This window comes from Phyllobates terribilis, unplaced genomic scaffold, assembly GCF_046119375.1.
Source record: "Phyllobates terribilis strain yellow unplaced genomic scaffold, ASM4611937v1 Scaffold_9__5_contigs__length_417890890, whole genome shotgun sequence".
NCBI classification, from domain to species: domain Eukaryota; kingdom Metazoa; phylum Chordata; class Amphibia; order Anura; family Dendrobatidae; genus Phyllobates; species Phyllobates terribilis.
The window spans coordinates 351,548,200-351,570,201 of NW_027362769.1; the positions used below are offsets into that span (position 1 = coordinate 351,548,200).

The 22,002-nt window shown below is 44.9% G+C and overlaps 1 protein-coding gene across 2 annotated transcripts in view; it reads right to left on the reverse strand.

The window, feature by feature from the left end:
* The window catches only part of MAD1L1 (mitotic arrest deficient 1 like 1), a 751,355-nt gene that overhangs the window by 422,555 nt on the left and 306,798 nt on the right, over positions 1 to 22,002 (reverse strand). For both annotated transcript variants that reach the window (XM_073648135.1, XM_073648136.1), the window contains exon 13: positions 3,109 to 3,165. In XM_073648135.1, coding sequence (XP_073504236.1) covers positions 3,109 to 3,165 — 57 coding nt within the window. The remainder of the gene's footprint in view (positions 1 to 3,108; positions 3,166 to 22,002) is intronic.

Sequence of the window (22,002 nt, forward strand, 5' to 3'; positions counted from 1 at the left end):
AATAACGCAATTTGTATGCCATCTACATTAGGTTATAAGGCAGATTTTTTTTCTCCTTAACAAATTAAAGTTATATTTCAGGAAAATGAATCTTTGCTTCTTCCCCTGGGGCACATGGGGCCATTAGCAAAGACACGGATCCCGGAGGATACCCACAAACCTTAAGCTAAATGAGAGACAATGAAAACATGACAGACTGTACAATTTATACGGTTCTGCATCTCAATCTCTTCCCCCGCACAGCTGAAAAGCCCCCGGGGCAGCCCTTGATCAAACCTCGGCGAATTACACTAAACTAACAGGGTTCGTTCTTTGACAAAAATATGAGATAGATTGGTTAGGTTATATTTGGAACGGTGGGATTTTACATGTCGGTAATTTATCCTTGTTACAAATACTGGGATTCGAGGTTTGGAACTAAATGGCAAAGCACAAGGTAGAGAAAATCTCATTAATGCTTATAAAGTTCAGGGAAATAAATGACACCTCAAGAACTATGGAATTCTTTGGGGTAAAATCAACACCATTTTTGGCACTTTGCGAGGGGGAAAAGAAAGAAAAAATAGAAATAATGACAAAAATATGTCAACAAAAAAATAAATAAAAATATAATAAGTTCAGTGAATATGAATCTACACCAGATATCATGATGATTCACTCATCATTGGCCAAACCTTGCGATAAGTGACCAGTGTGAAGACCATGAATGGACATTTATCAGCAGCACAATAGGTATCCTCAGTTGCAGATCTAACAGTGCTCAGAATGCTGAGCTCTGTATAACCCCGCCCTCTGAATGCTGAGCTCTGTATAACCCCGCCCTCTGAATGCTGAGCTCTGTATAACCCCGCCCTCTGAATGCTGAGCTCTGTATAACCCCGCCCTCTGAATGCTGAGCTCTGTATAACCCCGCCCTCTGAATGCTGAGCTCTGTATAACCCCGCCTACACCACTGATTGGCAGCTTTCTGTGTACACTGTGCATAGGCAGAAAGTTGCAAATCAGGGGTGGAGTTACAAAGAGGAGGAGGACTACAACGCACGAGACACCTAGTCCTGTAATGATAATCTCCTGCTGATAAAACACTGATTTTACTGAAACAACACCACACAGCCTAGTAAGTGACACATCAATGAAATCAGGGTCTCTGCTCTTACATCATGCTGATATCAGATTAAACAGCAAAAAACTTCTGACAGATTCCCTTTACACAGCAGATCTATGAGATAGGGAAACAGAAGTCGTCCCATTTACATCTGTGTATTACAGATCCCCATAGACTTGTATGGCTAATTTTGATCCGCAAACAAAGATCAGAACAGGATCTGCTCTAAGTCTCATGGATCTCACACATTGATCAGCGGGTTTTTTTTTTCGTTTTGTTTTTTCTTTTACTAATGTGTATATAGATCCTTGAAACTCTACGATTTGTGTGGTGTCCGAGAAGTAAAAACGACAGCACTAGGGCGCGTCACACAACTGAGGGATGTAGTGCAAGAAGCAATAAAAAGGTTGCACATTACTTGAAAAATGAAGGTTATCAACAGGAGATGTAAAAACTAAAGACTTAAACTCACCTATTGAATTCCTAGTTGCTTTGGAGGTCCCTGCAGTATTTATATAGTTCCCTGAAACCATTTAGTGCTACAAAGCACCAACAGCCGATGCACATGACTGCTGCTAGCATTACCAGTGAGGCCGGTGATTGCCTACAGCAGTTACATGGATAGATGGAACAAAGACCCGAGAAGACCACCAAAGCATCACTGCTGGAGCTGCAATCATTGAACAGGTGAGCATTGGTTATTTTTTTTTTATTAGCTGAATTGGTGAAAATCCAGACAACCCCTTTAAAGAGTTGTTCCACCTGATAGCGCTACTATAAAAATCAATGCAAAGTAATGGGACTACTTTAGGAATCATCACGTGACTGGGCCACTGGTTGGATTTAAGGTCAGGAGATGGATAAGATGGACAAAATTGCTTCTTTTCCAGCGGAGACAGTCGGAACAAGAGCATTCTCCAGGTGAGTGCAGTTTTTTTTTTTTCCTCTTTATGAGCATGGCTCCTTACTTGGAATTGTCACAAGACCACAAAACCCCTTTAAAGCTCCATTACACTTCAGGATTCCTAAAGTAGTCCCATTACTTTTCAATGATTTTTTTAGTAGCCCTATCAGGTGGACTGTGAATTTTAAAAAATAAACTGAAAAAATCCTAAAATAGGAAACATGTCACTTGCCATGAATATGTACTTTTTTTTTTTTTTTTTACTACCTAGTATAAATTCTCCATTTGGAAGATATGGATTTTGTTTTTGTCCCTCCCTCTTTATCCCGTCCTCCACTGTTATACCTTCCTCCCTCCCTCCTGTCAATCCCTCCCGCCCCTCCCACTCGTCCCTGACTCTCGTCCCACCCTCTCGCTCTCGTCCCTGACTATCGTCCCACCCTCTCGCTCTTGTCCCTGACTCTCGTCCCTCCCTCTCGCACTCGTCCCTCCCTCTTGCGCCTGTCCTCCACTGTTATACCTTCCTCCCTCCTTCCTGTCAATCCCTCCTTCACTCTCATCCCTCCCGCCCCTCTCTCTCGTCCATGGCTCTAAACCCACCCACTCGCTCTCGTCCCCGAATCTCGTCACACCCTCTCATCCCTGACTCTCTCTCTAGTCTTGCTAGCCAAATGAGAGTACTCAACATCTCTGTGGGCATCTTCTTGGGGGACCACGCCCAGTTGGCTAAAAATATATTTATTGAAAATACAGGCAAGATGTATATAAATGTACATCAGGAATGGTGAGATGCATAGACAAAAAATAAACAACAACAGATTCAGGAGAACAGCGGCATTTACACCAGGTAGAAAAAGAAATTCTTTATGACAAGTGACCAGTCATCTTTAAAGATTTATTCATCCCGCCTGATGGCATTGTCATACAAATCTGTAGGAATAAATGGGACTACTTTATCAATGGGAATAATGCTAATGGTAAGTCCAAATTGACATGATTTGCTGAGAAAAAACATCAAAATGGAAAATTCTGCAACTCAACCTTCCGCTAAGAAAGTCGAAACGATAAAAAGTAGCAAAAAAAAATCGATAAAACTTACCAGTTCTGCCCTCTGTTTTTGCAAACCAGTTTCATCCAGAGCTTGAGATAGTTGGACCTAGAACATTGATAGAAAAAAATATATAAATATAAAGACGGTCATTACGATACAATTGAGTTGGCACTATAGACATCGAATATTGGACAGAGGTTGGGGATAAAATAATGAGGGGCTCCGGCCATTCAGACTTTCCTTTTTTTTGCTGAGTGAACACATAAAAGACACAATCTTTGACAACACATCAAGCAAAAGTACGTAAAAAAAAAAAAGGAAAAAGTTGCAAACTTGAGAAGACAAAACAGCTGATATCAGAAAAATCATTCTCCAGTCGTCTTTAGGTATTTCCGACTTTATTTTCTGCCTAATTGAGGCTTTATTTTACAGATTGTAAGCCTTGCATATAAATAAGAGCCTCTGCAAATGAAGTTTCATTATCGTGCTTTTAAACAGTCAATTTATCTTTTAAGTAGGATTGCTAATGCGGGAAGATTTCAGTCTAATGAGGATTTTGAACTACACATAAAAGAAGAGGCTTCTATCGATACGGAAAGAAACACAACAGTTTTGGGACAATTACCAACGCTCTGAAATAGTCACAAATACTCTTTTGAGTTTGCTTCATTTGAACGTTTAATTTCTGGCGGTAGACAATAGGCGCTAATAAAGCCTTATCATCACTTTCAGATGGGGATATTTCCATTCTGCATTCCCAGTTTATCCCCCCAAAAAAACCTCCCATATAGTAAATGGCGGCGCAGCAGAGAAAAGCGGCGGCCACATTATAATACATGGATTTTCTAAGACCACTGGCAGCCGAAGACATGAAATTAAGGCATTCAATAGTTTGGAATTCTGTATTTTAGTCTAACTTTTTATTTCATATGCCTATTACTATTACTGGCGGTGGAGGGGTACAAAAATTATAACTACAAGATGTCAAAAATGTGAAAGTAGACTAGAAACCTACACTTGCCATTGGGAAACTTCCCTTTATCTAAATTGCTCGGCACATCACCCAATTAAAATTATTTGTGCATTTTGATATAGTCATTAAATGGAGCGGTCACCAGGTTTTTGCTACCTGGTCTGCTGGTGAGTGACCAGAAAATGTGAGCTCTAGCCGGGAGGAAAAAAAAACCTCTGGTGTTGGAAGCCAGAAGCTGAGAGGGAGAGGACTATAATCTGTTCGGGAGAGCCTGCTCTGACGTATGTGCCGGCTGAATGAACGGTTTATATTCTGTTATATGTTTGTGCTCAGGAGAGGCCATTTTGTTTTGAATTTCTTGGAGTTTCATGAAAGCAATAAAACTGCACATTTGGACCAAACCGCAATGCCTGTGTGAACGCTACCTACTGCTAAGCGTAAATCCTTACAATATGTAACGGAGAGGTTTGCAACATTGTGGATGGGAAACACAGCCCGGGCCATCCTTCAGCTGAACTGTGGGAGGAAAGGAGCTCCTGGCCGCGAGGCCCAATCCAACGTGCTCCAAGCAGCTCAACCACATGACGAAGCGAGCTAGTGGCCGCGAGGCCCCATCCAACGTGCTCCAAGCAGCTCACCCACATGAGGAAGGGAGTTCCTGGCCGCGAGGCCCTATCCAACAAGCTCAAAGCAGCTCAACCACATAAAGAAAGGAGCTCCTGGCCGCGAAGCCGCATCCAATGTGCTCCAAGCAGCTCAACCACATGAAGAAGGGAGCTCCTGGCCGCGAGGCCCCATCCAACGTGCTCCAAGCAGCTCAACCACATGAGGAAGGGAGTTCCTGGCCGCGAGGCCCAATCCAACATGCTCCAAGCAGCTCAACCACATGAGGAAGGGAGTTCCTGGCCGCGAGGCCCAATCCAACATGCTCCAAGCAGCTCAACCACATGAGGAAGGGAGTTCCTGGCCGCGAGGCCCAATCCAACATGCTCCAAGCAGCTCAACCACATGACGAAGCGAGCTAGTGGCCGCGAGGCCCCATCCAACGTGCTCCAAGCAGCTCACCCACATGAGGAACGGAGTTCCTGGCCGCGAGGCCCTATCCAACAAGCTCAAAGCAGCTCAATCACATAAAGAAAGGAGCTCCTGGCCGCGAAGCCGCATCCAATGTGCTCCAAGCAGCTCAACCACATGAAGAAGGGAGCTCCTGGCCGCGAGGCCCCATCCAACGTGCTCCAAGCAACTCACCCACATGAGGAAGGGAGTTCCTGGCTGCGAGGCCCCATCCAACGTGCTCCAAGCAACTCACCCACATGAGGAAGGGAGCTCCTGGCCGCGAGGCCCCATCCAACGTGCTCCAAGCAGCTCACCCACATGAGGAAGGGAGTTCCTGGCCGCGAGGCCCTATCCAACAAGCTCAAAGCAGCTCAACCACATAAAGAAAGGAGCTCCTGGCCGCGAGGCCGCATCCAATGTGCTCCAAGCAGCTCAACCACATGAAGAAGGGAGCTCCTGGCCGCGAGGCCCCATCCAACGTGCTCCAAGCAACTCACCCACATGAGGAAGGGAGCTCCTGGCCGCGAGGCCCCATCAAACGTGCTCCAAGCATCTCAACCACATGACGAAGCGAGCTAGTGGCCGCGAGGCCCCATCCAACGTGCTCCAAGCAGCTCAACCACATGAGGAAGGTAGCTCCTGGCCGCGAGGCCCCATCCAACGTGCTCCAAGCAGCTCAACCACATGAGGAAGGGAGCTCCTGGCCGCGAGGCCCCATCCAACGTGCTCCAAGCATCTCAACCACATGACGAAGCGAGCTAGTGGCCGCGAGGCCCCATCCAACGTGCTCCAAGCAGCTCACCCACATGAGGAAGGTAGCTCCTGGCCACGAGGCCCCATCAAACGTGCTCCAAGCATCTCAACCACATGACGAAGCGAGCTAGAGGCCGCGAGGCCGCATCCAACGTGCTCCAAGCAGCTCATCCACATGAGGAAGGTAGCTCCTGGCCGCGAGGCCCCATCAAACGTGCTCCAAGCATCTCAACCACATGACGAAGCGAGCTAGAGGCCGCGAGGCCCCATCCAACGTGCTCCAAGCAGCTCACCCACATGAGGAAGGTAGCTCCTGGCCACGAGGCCCCATCATACGTGCTCCAAGCATCTCAACCACATGACGAAGCGAGCTAGAGGCCGCGAGGCCCCATCCAACGTGCTCCAAGCAGCGCAACCACATATGAAAATAAGGTATGTTTTTTTCTAAAACTTGGCTCCTCATAGAGCAGTGTTCCCTACAAGGGCCTGAACTATGATATGGATTTTTGAGCTGACAACATCCCTTTAAAACATAGGCATAATAATCGGTAATAGATTGCCGTAGTAGACCAAGATCAAGAAAGATCAAAAACAGCCAAAATCCATGGAAGCCATGCAGATCGATAAACCATACACAGCAGCACGATGAAGAACACAATGCGATAAAATGAAAGCACCGAGACATTAAAATTCACAATTCCTACAGGACTCGGATGTAAAGGAATCATTCCGATATTCAATAGCTTTTAATGGACCAGTCAAACAAGTCAGCTCAGCAGCCATCATAAAGAATTTAGTACACTGTAAATCTGAAGAACAGGTCTGATTTGTGATTGGGATTTATAATAAGGTTTCGGCTATTCTGTCCGTGTCTAACACATGCCAGCAGGATTGCTTAGAAGCTCGGCCATTTTAAAGCAGATGTAAATGTGCAATTAGTAAGCAATTAAAGCCCGGCCAGGTCTGTTCTGCCGGACTATTGATGAACATTTAGGACAAGCTTTCCAGGACACAATTTGCCTTGTCACATTAGATCATTAAATGTTCAACGACATTACCGTGCTAATTGACCTGCCCGAATATAGATAATTGTGATCGGCCGAAAAATGTAACCCGGAAACTGTGCGCTTTTTAAGCGTTTCTGCAGCGGCAATTCCACCAGAAATGCTTAAAAAACGCTTGGTAGAAGGTCTCCCATGTTCCCCAATGATAATCCGCATGTGCTGTGCACATGCTGCGGAAATTTCCACTGCGGATTATCATTGCGGAAAAATCCGCAGCACTACCAATTATTTTGTGGAATCGCGGGGTTTTCGCCATCATTGACTTGCATTGAATCGCTTAATATCCGCATCACTACATTTGCACATGCGGATATTAAGCGAATCAATGTGCGGATGGTACCCGGTCTCCTTATCCGATGCGTCCTGGCTCCCTGGCAGCTCGCGATGGTCTAAAAGGACCTGCCATGACGTCATTTAGTCATGTGACTGCTGACGTCGGCAGTCGGGTGACCCATCACAGGACTAAATGACATCATGGAAGGTCCTTTTACACAACCGCGAGTCACCGGACGCATCGGATAAGGAGACCAGGGACCATCGGAAGCTGAGTATAATGGTCTTTTTTTTACCATTTTTATTCTTTTTTTTAACTAACTTGGTCACACTATATAAAATCCATGCCGGTTGCATGGATTTATGTAGTGTGACCAAGTTGTCAAGCACTTTCCAAGTGATGCTAAAATCGTTTGGAAAGCGCTTGACAACCCGCATGCGAAATCGCATGATCAAAAAGCTTCACAAACGCTTCTCCCTGGCAGAAAAAAACACATGTACAATCCGCATGCGTTTTTTCCGCCAGGGAGATGCAGAAAAGCTCAGGAAAAATCCGGAGCATTTCTGCATGGTGGGCACATAGCTGACGCATGGGAAGGTTGCCTCATTCAGATGTCAGTTTTTCACGTACATGTTATAGCCAGATTTTTTCACTTATGCAAATTGCCTCTTCAGAGAGGACACGGACATTAACTCTAGCGCCACCTATTGGAAGGAGAAATCCTAAAAATCAATATCGACCCTTTAAAAAGCCTTGTCATCTGACTTAGGATAAAAGTCAAACCAAAATCGCAATTTTCAGAAACCTGTATCGGGGTGTTTGCCCCTCCTCAGTGCAAAGCATGAGATCTGATTTGGTTGTAAGGGGTAATCTTTCTCCTTGTGGAAAGTGACAAAGTTCATTTAAAAACAAGCAACTTTGCAATTTACCTCTTGTTGAAAATCCTCTGTACTCAAGATCGGAGGGATTTTGACTTCCACAGTTTACTGCTCCTTGCTTTGATGTGACTGCACAGTTTCTTTATAAAGGAATGAAGCGCTTGCAAGCTCTTAGCTTTGGAGATAGCATGCGCTGCTGTGAAGCTGTCAAGATCCCTGAATCCAGCCAACTTCAATCTCCCTGCGCTCCTCCAATGCTGCAAAGGCAAAGCAACCTCTACTTGCAGCATTGGAAAGCACAAAGTTTCGACCAATGGTGCAACCATGCCACTGGTCTAAACGGTCACTCTTTACGAGGTGCACTTGTCACGCAAGGTGTGAGAAAGAGTGGAGTCCCTTAGGCAGCTCTAATATCACCCTGCTTACCCTACCGTCCCTATACAGGTTCCACAACTATCGCCGAGCAGGACCCTAAACCCTGGATGACCCTAGATGTGGGCCTTAGATAGGGAGGAGGAGGGGTGAGCACTGGTCAGGCCCCACTCCAAACTAAAGACAACAAGGAAGACAAACAAAGGGGATTCATTTAGCTTGAGCAGACACCAGAAGAGTAACGCCAACAGTCCTCCATGGGTACCAGAGAAGACGCTAGCCGACAGCTAGTGCACCAAGCCTGTACGCAGAAGTATCACCAGCGATTGCCTGGAGAAAACTGAAGGTTTTTAACTCCCCTGCAAGGGTTTGTCAATCAGAAGCAGGAGGGAGGTCGCCGCTGGGTCTTAAAGGAAGAAGGATTAAGAAGGTGTCTGCAATGCCAAGCGCAGTGACCTTCTTCAGCCAGATCCAGAGCGACTGTCTATTACACCTGACACACCTGTGACAGCACTCGAAGAAAGAATAGGAGAAAACCCCCCTTTAATAAAAAAATAGATTAATTCAATAACAAAAAAAAGCAAAATAGCTGTCACGCAAAAGGATAACCATCGACGACATGAATTAAATTTACAGCAAAATTGGATATACCTTTTCTAAAAAGAGGAGACTAAAGCAGATCGTCATGGACCGACGTTTTGTTAAACTCTTCCCTTCAGAGTTCTCTTCACATTTTTCTTTTAAAACAAAAAAAGAAATAACTATGGTCTTTAAACAGAATATATAATTGAAATTGAGGATTAAAGAACTGATTTTCATGTATTATAGATGACTCTGTCATTACGCACAGGGACACATCTTAAATTCAGATCTGGCAAAGATGGAGCTGTCAACATCAGACTGAATTGGCAATTAATGATTATAATTATGGGCTTGAAATTCGAAAACCTCGTTGACCTGCGACTTTACAAACTGATCGGTAATTAGTGTCTAACCTGGAGGCAGAGAGGAAAGTTTGTTTGGCTATGGAGTAGACTTAAGTGCAGGATGAGGAGGCCACAACTGAGACGCACTGTAAACATTAGTCCTCTTACAGCTGGGGGCGCCGTCAACGCTTTTCACATAAAGAGCCGGATAGACGTTATAAATTAATGTTCGCGGTCTAGACTCCCTCAGAACATTTCACCATTCCAGAAGCTCACGGAGCTGCGATGTCAACATTACAGGTTTTAGTACTTTATTAAAGGTGTTATTAAAGGGGATGTCCAGCCTTGCAATATTAATGACCTATGATTACGATAGATCATCAGTATCGGATCGGTGGGGATCCGACATCCAGTTTCCCACCCATTAGCTGTATTCAATTGATTTAATTCTCGTCATTGGCCATTGCGCAGTCAACAGACGTTTCAGTTTCGTTCACCATTCACACCGGACGGAGTTGATCGGCAAAGCTGCCGGCTGTCAAGACACCGACTGATCTGATGCTGTTGACTGATCCTAATCAATATAATCATTAAGGACAATCCCTTTAAGGTGGCAAGACACATTAGGGGCCATTGTGAGGCAAACCTGCGGGATTTGCCTATATAGCGGCATCACGACAGTCTCGCTGTCACAGGTGTATCAGGCTTGACAGACAGTCATTCTGGATCCAGCTGTAGAAGGTCGCTGCGTTTGGCCTTTCAGACATTTTCTTGATCCTTTCATCACCCCACCCCCTCTCTAGGACCCAGCGGTGATCTCAACTTTCTGCTGCTAATTAACACACCCTTGCTGGATCTTTAAGTACACTCATTTTCTCCAGGGAGTTGCTGGTGATAGAGTAAATTCCTCTCTTCAGGTCTGGAATTCTAGCAGTCGGCTAGATTCTCCTTGGAGCTCCTTTGTGGATTGTAGTTGTGATCTCTCTGGTGTCTTCTCAAAGCTAAGTGTATCCCCTTGTTTTTTCCCTGATTTGTCTTTAGGTGAAGTGGGGCCTGACTAGTGCTCACCCCTCCCCCTCCCTACCTAGGGCCTAGCTCTAGGGTCAGCCAGGGCTAAGGTATCCTGCTCGCCGATAGGTGCGGAACCTATTTAGGGATGATAGGGTAGTCAGGGTGTTAGATCTGCTTATGGGCCTTCACTCCTCCTTTCTCTCGTTGCTGGGCTTCCCCCCTTTTCCCTTCGTCATACGCTGGTTTCTTCCCATACCCAGCATGACACTCGCGATGGTAGATGTTACTACTGGAGATCAGCACAAAAGTTTGCCGACAACTTTTATCTTTCCCCCAATTTAAAAAAAAATAAACAAACTATGGATGCTTGGAAATTATAGAGTTGGGAGACAAAGCTTCCATCTGAACAAGCCTTTTCTGGGATGGCTACAGTATAAAAGTGTTCATGTACATTAGATGAACTTTAGTCAAACGCACCAATTTTGGTGGAAGAGAATGGCATTGAATGTCGATGGCATTGTCAAGACTCTCCATTGATGCTAAATGTCAGGGGAAAGAAAGATCGGTCTTGTTGGATACAGCATGCTCAATCATTTATCAAAACTGAAAATAAGCTGCCACCAGAAATATCTGGCATTGGCTTACTCTGCTCTCCCTATTGAGAACACATGCATGACAGAGCCCAAAGGAGGAGAGAAGATCTGACTACCTAAGATTGCGACAGATCAAACCTTCTGAATTTAACCTTACATCAGCAATTTCAAGACTGATTGGTGGGGTAGAAGCAATTCCGTGGAGTTAGATTCAACAATTCTAGAATAAAGCGTGTCGCTGGTCATCCAGTAGAGACTTGAGAAGGCCAGAAAGGACCTATTGAAGCACTTGAGTTTACTGTTAGTTGAACATGCGTGTGGCTGATCGCTATCTCTATAGTTTCCCTTGCAGGCACATTTATTTTAACATCCAAGTATGGTCATATTGTATTGCAAGTTTATGGCCAACTTGTGACCATTTCGGGCAGACTGAAGGCCGATACCTGTGAAAACAGTTGATCTGATTAAAAAAATTTCAGCCACTGTTCGGCACAATCATTACCAATACTTGGAAGAGCTGGTCGATCTGTAAATTAAAAGCAACTTAACTAGTGAACTTTTCCTGTTGGCATCTGGAATAACAGCCGTCCACGACTAACTGCGAAGAAAGGGACTATGTGAAACCTTTGGAGTATGGTCAGCTATGAAGTTTGCAAAATGGATGATGTACCCACAGCTTTTTAAGTCCTGCACCTTACTGAAACATTTTTTATTCCTGCATAAAGTTTTTGGTGAAACATCAAACTCCCGGCTCTACCAAAAGTCAATGCTTCCGTCAATCTGATGAAGAATGAAAGACTAAGCGCTCATTCAGATGTCCGTGCAAATCAGTCTGCGATAGGACCACAGTGCATGGACTGACCGTGGCTCTCCTGACCCGAGAGTGAGAGCCTCACAGAAAATACATGAAGCCGTCACACCTCTGTTTTGGATCCAGTAGTGACATCACACACAACTACGGCACACATCCCCGCTGCAACCAATCACTGAGCTTGGCAGCTTTTGCCTTCTACATCAGCAGAACCATTGAGCTCAGTGATTAGCTGCAGCGGTGATGTGTGCTGTAGTCGCGATGTTGCATCCAAAACAATGGAGCAGAGGCGGGGAGCCAGTGCTGGACTGGCAGAGAGCGAGTATTAATTTTTTTATTTATTTTATTTTTTTACAAGAATCCAGTCGTTGGGACCACTTTTTAGAAAATGGAAAACCCCTTTAAGTACACATTTAAAACATAGAATAATAAAAGCATTCAAAGGAGTCCACAGAGAAAAGCAAGTGATATGGAAACTACAAGGCAGGTCAACATAGTATTCTGTTGACTGCCTTTAATTGGACATAATCGGTCTTATGTATGTTTTTTTTTTATCATAGGTGATCTTATTGGATTTGCTTGCTTGCCTGGCACTGACTAATACCCCCCTTTATGGAGTTTGTTTTTGGGGCAATCAAGGATTAGAAGCCTATGGCTGTTTTCATTAGCTGTCCCACCAGTACATAGCTCGTCGGTGGGATTGCAGCTCACACCCACTGACTTTCACAGACTTAAGCTGCAATACCACGTACATCCTCTAGGACAGAGTGGGATTTCAGTCTCTGAATTCAAACAAAAAGGTATTTATTCACTTACCGAGAGCAAAGATCTTTAAGATCAGGGCACAAAAATATAAAGTATATCCAGAAGTTGCTAAACTTTTTTTTAATAGACTGATCATACTTCATTCGTATATAAATGGAAAACCCCTTTAAAGGGAATCTGTCAGCAGGTTTTTGCTACCTCATCTGAGAGAGTCATAATATAGGTAAAAAGAAGCTGAATACAAAGAGTTTTTAGATCCAGGATGAAGCAGAGCTGAGGAAGCTAACCCCGCCCACACCAGGCTCTCTGTGTACAAAGTCCATAGACAGTGAGCTGCTCATCACAGGAGGGGGCGGAGCTGAACTAGTGTAGTCCCAATGTTAATCTCTTAGTGATAAATCCTTCACAGTTTGTAAACAGCAGCACGCACTTTGACAAGTGACACATCCCTGAATTCTGTGTTTCAGCCTCTATCTCCTGCTGTCTTCAGACTACACAGCAAAAACCTGCTGACACATTCCCTATAATACATGTAATCCTGGCATGCGGACACAAAGTGCTATAAAAAACTGACGGTGAAGCAATGCTATGCACTAAAGATGATCTGTGACACAACAATCTGTAAAAATAATCCGAGCATGACAAGGAATTGCACCGGAGTGATTTCTTGACGGTAATAAATTCCGCATTACACTCCATTAGTTGCTTTGGTAATTGAATACGTATTAATTTAGTGGAGGCTGAAAGGGAACCATTTAATTGATTTCATAGAGGGTATTGTAGTCATTAAGTAAAGTTTCATTTGTTGTGGGAAGTCACGAATCACTCGGAGAAGCCAGAACAAATACTGCTACCCTCAGCACCGGGTGAAGTGCGGCGAGCATTCAGGATATGACATCAGCACTAAATGAAACTGATTGCATTCATGCTGGAGATGTAATTAGTGCCCAATTACATAGTTAATTATTCTATTTGCTAATTGACTGCCACAATAAAAAATAATACTTGGTCAATTAATTGAGGCATTTGACAACTTTGCAATCTCTCTTTCTGTTGATCTAGGCAGCTACTACAAAATAAAAATTCAGATTTTTTTTTTTATTATTAGGCAATATTTACACTGTGCAATTAAAACATATTTATTTTTCTTTCATTTATTTTTTTGTGTTCTTTGTAAAACTGGGCACAAAAAAAAACTCAATTTTGGGCTGTAGTGTGTAAGACGGACATAGATGAAGTTGAGCCGGTGCAAAACGAGGACAGGTTATCAAAATTGGGGATTATTCAGTTTGGAAAAACTAAGGCTTAGGGGCGATCTTATTACACTGTACAAATATATGTAAGGACAGTACAGAGATCTTTAGAATGAGCTTTTTACACCTAGGCCTGCGACAGGGACAAAGGGGCATCCTCTACGTCTAGAGGAAAGAAAGTTTAATCATAAATCACAGTTGTAGATTCTTTATGGTAAGCAGTGAGATTATGGATTACTGTAAGAGCAGTGATTATGGATTCTTGACTGTAAGAGCAGTGAGATTATGGATTCTTTACTGTAAAAGCAGTGATTCTGGATTCTTTACTTTAAGAGCAGTGAGATGATGGGACTCTCTACCACATGTTGTTGTATTGAATGATTAACTACAAATGTTCAAAGAAAACCTGGATGCCATTCTTGAAAAAATATAATGTAACATCCCTGGCGGCGTGCTTGCATAGTGCACCACTTCCCACCATGCGAGACTGCAATCTTACCCATCAGTCCAGCCTGCAAACCTTGCTCCAGTTCATGCTGTGTGCATGTCTCTTGTTTGATTGCTTAGGGCGGCGGCCCAGTTACTTCCTGATTCTTATAGCTGCTGTGGGCGCACTCCTAATGCGTCCCCAGCCTATTGCTGTGAGTCGCTGGATATTTAAACCCCCTCCACCCAGAAGGAGGTGCCTGAGCAACACTATCTATCAGTGTGCTCCTTGCCTCTGAGTTGCCAGGTCTTATCCTGTATCTTGTCTGTTTCTGCCACCCTGGGGGCTGAATACCCAGGCCTGTTACCTGTAACTTCTAGTCTGTTTTTGCCACTCTGGGGGCTGTATACCCAGGCTCGTTCTTGTATCTCGTTGCAGTAGCAGTTCCTGTCTGAACTGTATCCTAGCCTGTTACCTGTTTGTCTCTATGTCCGTACCTTCCCTTTTCCTGCAGTATCTGAACCTGCACCTAACGCCAACTCGTTGTCTCTGTACTTCTGTTTGTGAGTTGTGTGTCCACTCGCTACTTCATAGTAAGTACCTTGTGTGTATCTGGTTCTGCTTGTCCCTTTTCCCTTCCTCCATATTTACCTCCTGTGTTCTAGCCATCTCCCTGCATTGTCCAGTCTGTTCCATGTGAACAGAGCCCTGTCCTCTCTGCCTGCACCTTCAGCCCTGTTCTGCTCTGCCTTGTCCACCGCACCTGCGGTTTCGCTCCGCTCTGCTTGCTCACCGCGTCAGCGGTTTCTCTCTGCTCTGTCTTGCCCACCGCTCCGGCGGTTCCCCTCTGCTCTGCCTTGTCCACCGCACCTGCGGTTTCGCTCCGCTCTGCTTGCTCACCGCGTCAGCGGTTTCTCTCTGCTCTGTCTTGCCCACCGCTCCGGTGGTTCCCCTCTGCTCTGCCTTGTCCACCGCACCTGCGGTTTCGCTCTGCTCGCTTACCGCACCGGCGGTTTCGCTGCTCAGCCTTGTCCACCGCACATGCGGTTTCGCTCTGCTCTGCTTGCTCACCGCACCAGCGGCTCCTCTCTGCTCTGCCTTGTCCAAAGCACCTGCGGTTTCGCTCTGCTCTGCTTGCTCACCACACCGGCGGTTCCTCTCTGCTCTGCCTTGTCCACCGCTCCGGCGGTTCTGCTCTGCTCTGCCTTGTCCTCCGCTCCGGCGGTTCTGCTCTGCTCTGCCTTGTCCTCCGCTCCGGCGGTTTTGCTTTACTCTGCTTATCTACCGCCTCTGCGGCTCTGTTCCTGTCTCCCAGTCTGTACTGGACCCTATTCCAGCCTACGCTCCAACCTGCTAGTAGCTCCCTGTCTGCTCCCCAGCCATGCTTGCCAGTATCTCCCTGTCTGCACTCCATCCGTGCTTGCCAGTACCCACCTGTCTGCATACCAGCCGTGCTTGCCAGTGCCCACCTGCCTGCATACCAGCCGTGCTTACCAGTATCCACCTGTCTGCATACCAGCCATGCCTGCCAATACCCACCTGTCTGTATGCCAGTCTAACCTGCCTGTTCCTGCATTCCCCGGTGTGGGTCAACAGCTGTGACCAGGGTCTGACCTGGAGTAGTACCTGGTCCCTCTGCTCGGTTCCTCCTTGGTTGACGGAGTCGACTGAGCCGCGGTGCGACCTTGGTCGGATCGGGTTGATACTTAGTCACGCCCCTCCAGGCACTCCTCGGTTCATGGTACAGTGGGATCACTAATCACGCTCACGCCAGTCAGTCCGAGCGTGAGTGTAACATATAATATTACAGGTCATGGGTAGGGATGGGCGAACCCGAATTTTTAAGTTCGCCGTTCATACTGGACAATTACTGGCCAGTACTAAACGCAGAACACTGACTTTCTCTGGAAAAGAGAGAAACAGAGAAGGAGAGAGACAGAATGAAAATGAAGTTTCCGTTTAATAAGTCCAGGTCCTGATTGTTTTCTATGGGGTTTAGGTATAGTTATGGTACCAGAAGTTTGGAATAAAGTTCAGGCCAGGTGCTAGGTCCACGGCTCCTCTCACCCATAGTCACAGGCACTAGATTCTGAGATGGGACGTTGATCCAGGGAACTAATCCGATTGCCGTATGTGGAGTCGGGAAGGAATATTTCCCCTAATATGGAGCTCTTAGCATCGATCTCAAAAGGCTTTTGCCTTCCTCAGGACCAACATCTCAGGGTATAAATTGAATTTGATGGACTTCTGTCTAGTTTCAACCTAAAAAAATTATAAACTATTATATGAATTTAACTTTTAAAGATTTAGTCTTATTTTGATGAATGGATAAAATTGGGAAGTGTTCGTAAAAACAAGCAACTTTGCAATGTATCTCTTATTAAAAATCATATCTGTTCTCAAGAATGGAGAAATTCTTAATCTTATAATTAACTACTTGTTGCCTAAGTTACCAGCCACCGCTGCAAATCTATCAGTGGCGACAGTTTTCCTAAGCAAAGAGAGCACTTGCAAGCTGTCCACAGAGTTTGCAAGTGCTGTCCTGATGCCGGCCATATTGCTGGATCTGTTCAGCTAAAATGGGTTCTCCTTGTCAGAAACGCTTTTCCTATAAATTCCCTTAGAAGCCAAAATAAGATGTAATTGTATTTTAATTACCATGTCCGGGTCCAGCGCCACTGATCCTAGAGTCTGTTGTCTGCAGCGCTGATGTCGCGTCGACAGCGCTGCAGACAACTAAGCTTGGTAGCTCTGCATGTTTACACTCACAGCCACTGAGCTCATTGAATGGCTGCCATGACAGCACTGCAGACAATCAGAGAGCTCAGCGGCTCTTGTGCAAGTCTACACAGGCAGAGCTACTAAGCTTAGCTGTCCATGGTGCTTTAGAGCACAGTACAGAACACTCCAATCCAAGAAATCTAAAGGTGCTACCTCCGTGTTCTCCCACAGATCATTTTAATACCAAAGCCACTAAAAAGATTCCAACCGTGGTTTTAAAGCAATTTTTAAGTGTTTCTAAGCAGAAAAAAATACTTTAGATGTTGGTGGTGCTGCTGCTCTTTACAGTCTCCCTTTTTGGCAGATGAAAATAGAGACTGAGTAAGGACTGAGTTCCAGTTCGAAACGCGTAGGAAAGTTCTCATTCCTTTAATAGTGCTGGGAATGTCCTGTTTTATTCAAGACTACAAATTAAGATTTTTCAGTTTCTTATCCAAAAAACGGCTGGATATCTCTACCTTCAATTTCAATGTTATGATTTTTTTTATCCGAGCCCAGAATCGCTGGTTACTCCAACGTGGGTGAGACGAATCATACCTTAATTTTTATTTGACTGAGCATACACCTGTACTCAGCTCATCAAATAGCTTTTCTCAACTAACAAAGTCACCCTGCTTCCCAGGTTCTTGCTTGCCTGGTAGCAGTGTGCTCCTGATTAATTGATAGTTCGGACTGGCATCATGTGTGCACCGCCGGCCCAAAAAATGTGCTCTCTAATGCTGCAATCAGAGGCGGTTTTGCCTCTGCAGCATCAGAGGAGTATAGGGCACTAAAGGTGACCGGATCCGGACGTTGTTCAGGGCAATGAAGGCATTAATGCTGGGATTCCATGTGGTTTTGGTCAGAGAAGGAGTTACCATCAGAGTTCCTGGTGGTTCAGGCCAAAGAAGGAGAAATGTCTGGATCACTGGTGGTTTTGAGCTGTGAAAATATTAATGTCAGGCTTCCTACTGCAATGGAGTCTAGGGATTAATATTTTATAGCAATGGGCAACTCATCTCTACCGGCAAGAGTGAGTGTTCAACCTTGATTTCCAGCCAGGACAATGCCAATGTATTGTCCTGGTTGTAAAGCAAGGTTGAACACTCATCGATGAATTTCCTGTTTCCCCTTGTACTTCTCCAGCTGATCCGGTCTCTCTTTGATTGACCATTTTAGAGAAATCTGCCTGATCACGGAGGGCACAGCTCTAGAACTCTTCACAAGAGCAGACTTTCCAAAAGTGGAGGGACAATCAATGGAGACTCAGCTTGAAGGTAACAGTGATAGCAACCCAATGGAAGCCACTCTTTTGGCCACTGTTTGATGAGTGGAGCTTGCGTGTGACGGAGCTTGCGAGCGCACCACAAACTTTTCTAAGTATACATGATAGAAGTAGATCAATGAATGGACAATACAAGGCCATTTCTAATGATCTTTTTACACTTAGGCCTACAGCAACAACAAAGGGAAATTCTCTACGTCTAGAGGATGCAGATTCTTTACTGTACGAGCAGTGAGATTACGGAACACTTAAAATGTTGTAATGATCGATGAAAAAATAATATTACAGGTTATGGGTACTATATTCTGAAAATGTGGTGTTGAACAAGGAAATTAGTCTGATACAAGTATGTGCAGTGGGAAAGGAATGATTCCCCTAATATGGGGCAGTTAGCATCCATCTTGTGGGGTTTTTACCTTTGTCTGGACCAACATGTTAGGATGTAGGTTGAAGCTGTTGGACTTGTGTCTTCTTGAAAGAAACGTGATCTGATCAGGATCTCACTCAGACGAAAGCGTTTCTATCTAGTTTATGTGTTTAATCCACACACATGAACCGTACAGAGAGAAAAAAAAAACCATCACATCTCTAAGCACGTCTATAAATGTTGCAGATCATTAAAGTAAGTGTTCGAAAACCAACTAAATTGCAGTCTTGGGTCTTAGCATAAAGTGTTCTGTCCCAATTCCCCAGTAAACATAGCAATTACAGGACGGCTGCCTGAGTCCACATCAGCTCAAGTGGAGAGCGAGGAGACTGGGTTACAAGTCATAACTGTGATACTGCTGTAATGATGCAGTTATTAACCCATCGCCTCTGCAGGTCAAACTTTTTTTTTTATTTAAACTTTTTATAAATGGAAACATGGGACATTTTGTATTTGGGAGAAAAACGTTCTCTCATTATAGAAGTCTGGATCCGGATGGAGAAAGGAACTCGGCCGAGACGAAGTGCAAAACAACGACCGGGTTTTTAGGTTGCATGAAGGATATCAAGATTTAAACCGCAATTCTATGGTATGTTTATGATTGCAAAGGTAATGGCAGTTAAAGTATGGAAACAAAGACATAAATGAGGGGTCGATAGTTCCTATTAAAAATAAGGATCAAGATGTAGCATAATTAAGAAGACACGTAATTAAAAGCCTAAAAACCACCGCTCCAGTTCATTGCCTATGGAACTGGCCAGAGACTGCGGTTATCTCCAGCAGTCACATAGACGATCAATGTTGTCCAAAGCTCCACTCAGGTGGGATACAGCAGAGCTCCGTTCTCGGGATCATTGGGGATCGCTGAGACCTTCGGGGATAGGTGCAAACTTGGTGCAACCCCTCTAAAGGGAAAATAGTGACGAGTGCAATACATAGGATGCTCTTTCCTGACGCTCTAGATAATGAAAGGTGAGTGCCAAGGGGTGTAAACCCCCCAAATCCATGAGTTTTTTTCTGCTGTATTTAGAGAGATTGTCCAGGATTATATAAATATATTTTTTTCTTACTATGGGCTTAAGAACTTGGAGGCCGATAGTTGCCAACTACCTACCAGATGTGCTTCTTTGTCTGCCGGCACAGAACGGTCATGGACCACTCCGGTGATTCAGAGGCTTTCGCCGACGTTATCTCGACAGAGTAGAAGCTTCTCATCCTTTCTGCTCAGTTGACGGGGTGTGACTGCCAAAGTCATGCTGATTGACAGCTGACACCCCACTGACTAAGGGCTGTTTCACATGTCAGTGTGTCAGGTATGTGTGGTGACAGTTTCCACACGCAACGGAGACACTGACACATGTTCATTTGAATGGGTGGGTCTGTGCACGTCAGTGTGTTTCCACGGATCGTGTGTCCGTGGGAAAAACACATTGACATATCCATTTTTTGCCGGCTGCATGGGCAGCAAAACGTCCCATGCTGATGACTCACAGATGACATCCGTGTGACACGTACAGGCGCCCGGGAATCAGCATACAGTAAGCACTGTTCCCAATCGCCGGGTGCTGAACGCTGCCCTCATCATTGTCCCCTGCCGGCGCTGCTAATATGCAATGTACACAGAAGGCTGTCAATCAATGGTGTGGGCGGGGTTATCTTTATGAGCTCTGCTGCATCTACAGCAAACTCTGGTCGTATCACAACTGCTACACCCAGTGAACCAAGTGACATATCGCTGGAATCAGGGTCTCTTTTCCTGCACCATGCTGCTCTCAGATAAGGTAGCAAAAACCTAGTGACAACACCAATCTCCTTTAATTCTCCAATGTGCAGTGGCAGAAGAGCCACTAGGGGCGCTGTCCCCACTGAAGTCTACACACGGCACTATGTGGTCCCATTCCTATTCAGGCACTTAGTGCAGCTCCTGTGCAGTAAAGATTTATGCCCCTCTGTCTCTTTGTATAAAGATGAAGTTACAAAACATCCATATAAATGGAGACGCGTTTCATTTTTTAAGGGGGGAGAGACACTTAATGCATTTCGGAGAGCATAAAGCAGCACATTTTCTATTTACTGACTCCGGTATGATTCATTTGCATCTCATTAATCAGCCATACAGTAAAAGGTTATGATATAATTAGCTAGAGACATTGTCTTAATCAAAAAACATCACTTACAGCCGTACGAGCGCACAGATCAAACAGAACCGCAAAACTTTCATTTTCAAGTTTCCGCACCAATCAATGTGATGTTCAGTGGAGACATGACAGCGGAGCTAATCATGGAGCCCTGTGATCATTCGGAAGGGTATATCGCGCCTTCTACCTCTTTATTACAGCAGTATATTCATCCTGTGAGGTGTGAGGATGATTATCACCTATTAGAACATGTGCGGCCACTTACAACCAACAAGCTGAAATCTTAAAGCAACAATGTAGAAAAACAAAACGATACTGTGTAATGTTTTATGCCGGCGGCGGAACGTGACTCAAGGACCACCAAAGTCAGGAGTCATGCACCGCCCCTTCCGGCCCTCCACAGTACGCAGGTTCTTTTTAAAGTACCAAATAACAAAATCACTGCACAAATAACCATTGGACTGAAAAGAAAAAGTACTCATAATAGGATGAAAACCGAAGGACCTATAAAGTAAGACATTAATAGGATGAGAAGAAAGGACCTCAAGCGTATCGCCACCCAATCTGTGGCTTCCTCAGGGGTAAAATGAGATTTTAGAGGTGATGTTCATGCATTTGCATACTACTTTTCTCTGGTTTTTTTTTGCATATGTGCAACAGTGCATACAGTGTTTGGTCATGCTAAAGATCTCTGCTTGCCAAGGAAATAGGAACATTTGTGTTTAAGTCCATCCTCTAAGAAGGGTACATTGACAAATAAGCCGTATAAACAAGCAACTTTGCAATTTACTTTATATTAAAATTTTGCCCTGTTCTCCACAAATCTTTATTTTTGCATTTTACCATTTACTGTTTAGTGCTAAAAAGTGCATCAAGTGCTCAGTGCAAGAAGCTGAACATGTTCAGTGCTTACAAGTTCTTGCATAGAGAGCTTCTAAGCGCTGCAGTGAGGATGGCCAAGATTGCAGGAGTGCGCTATTCTCTCTGGATCCCAACCCGCTTTAGCACCAGTGAGCAATCAATGTTGCAGAGCCAAAGCTGCCTCATGGAGAGATCATCGGGATCAGAGCCCAGGACAGCAGTGTGACGCTGCTGCTAGTCCAAAGCTGTCAATCACTCAGGATCGCCGGCAACCAACAATCAGGAAGTTGGAGGGCTGGAAAGCAATGTGATCCT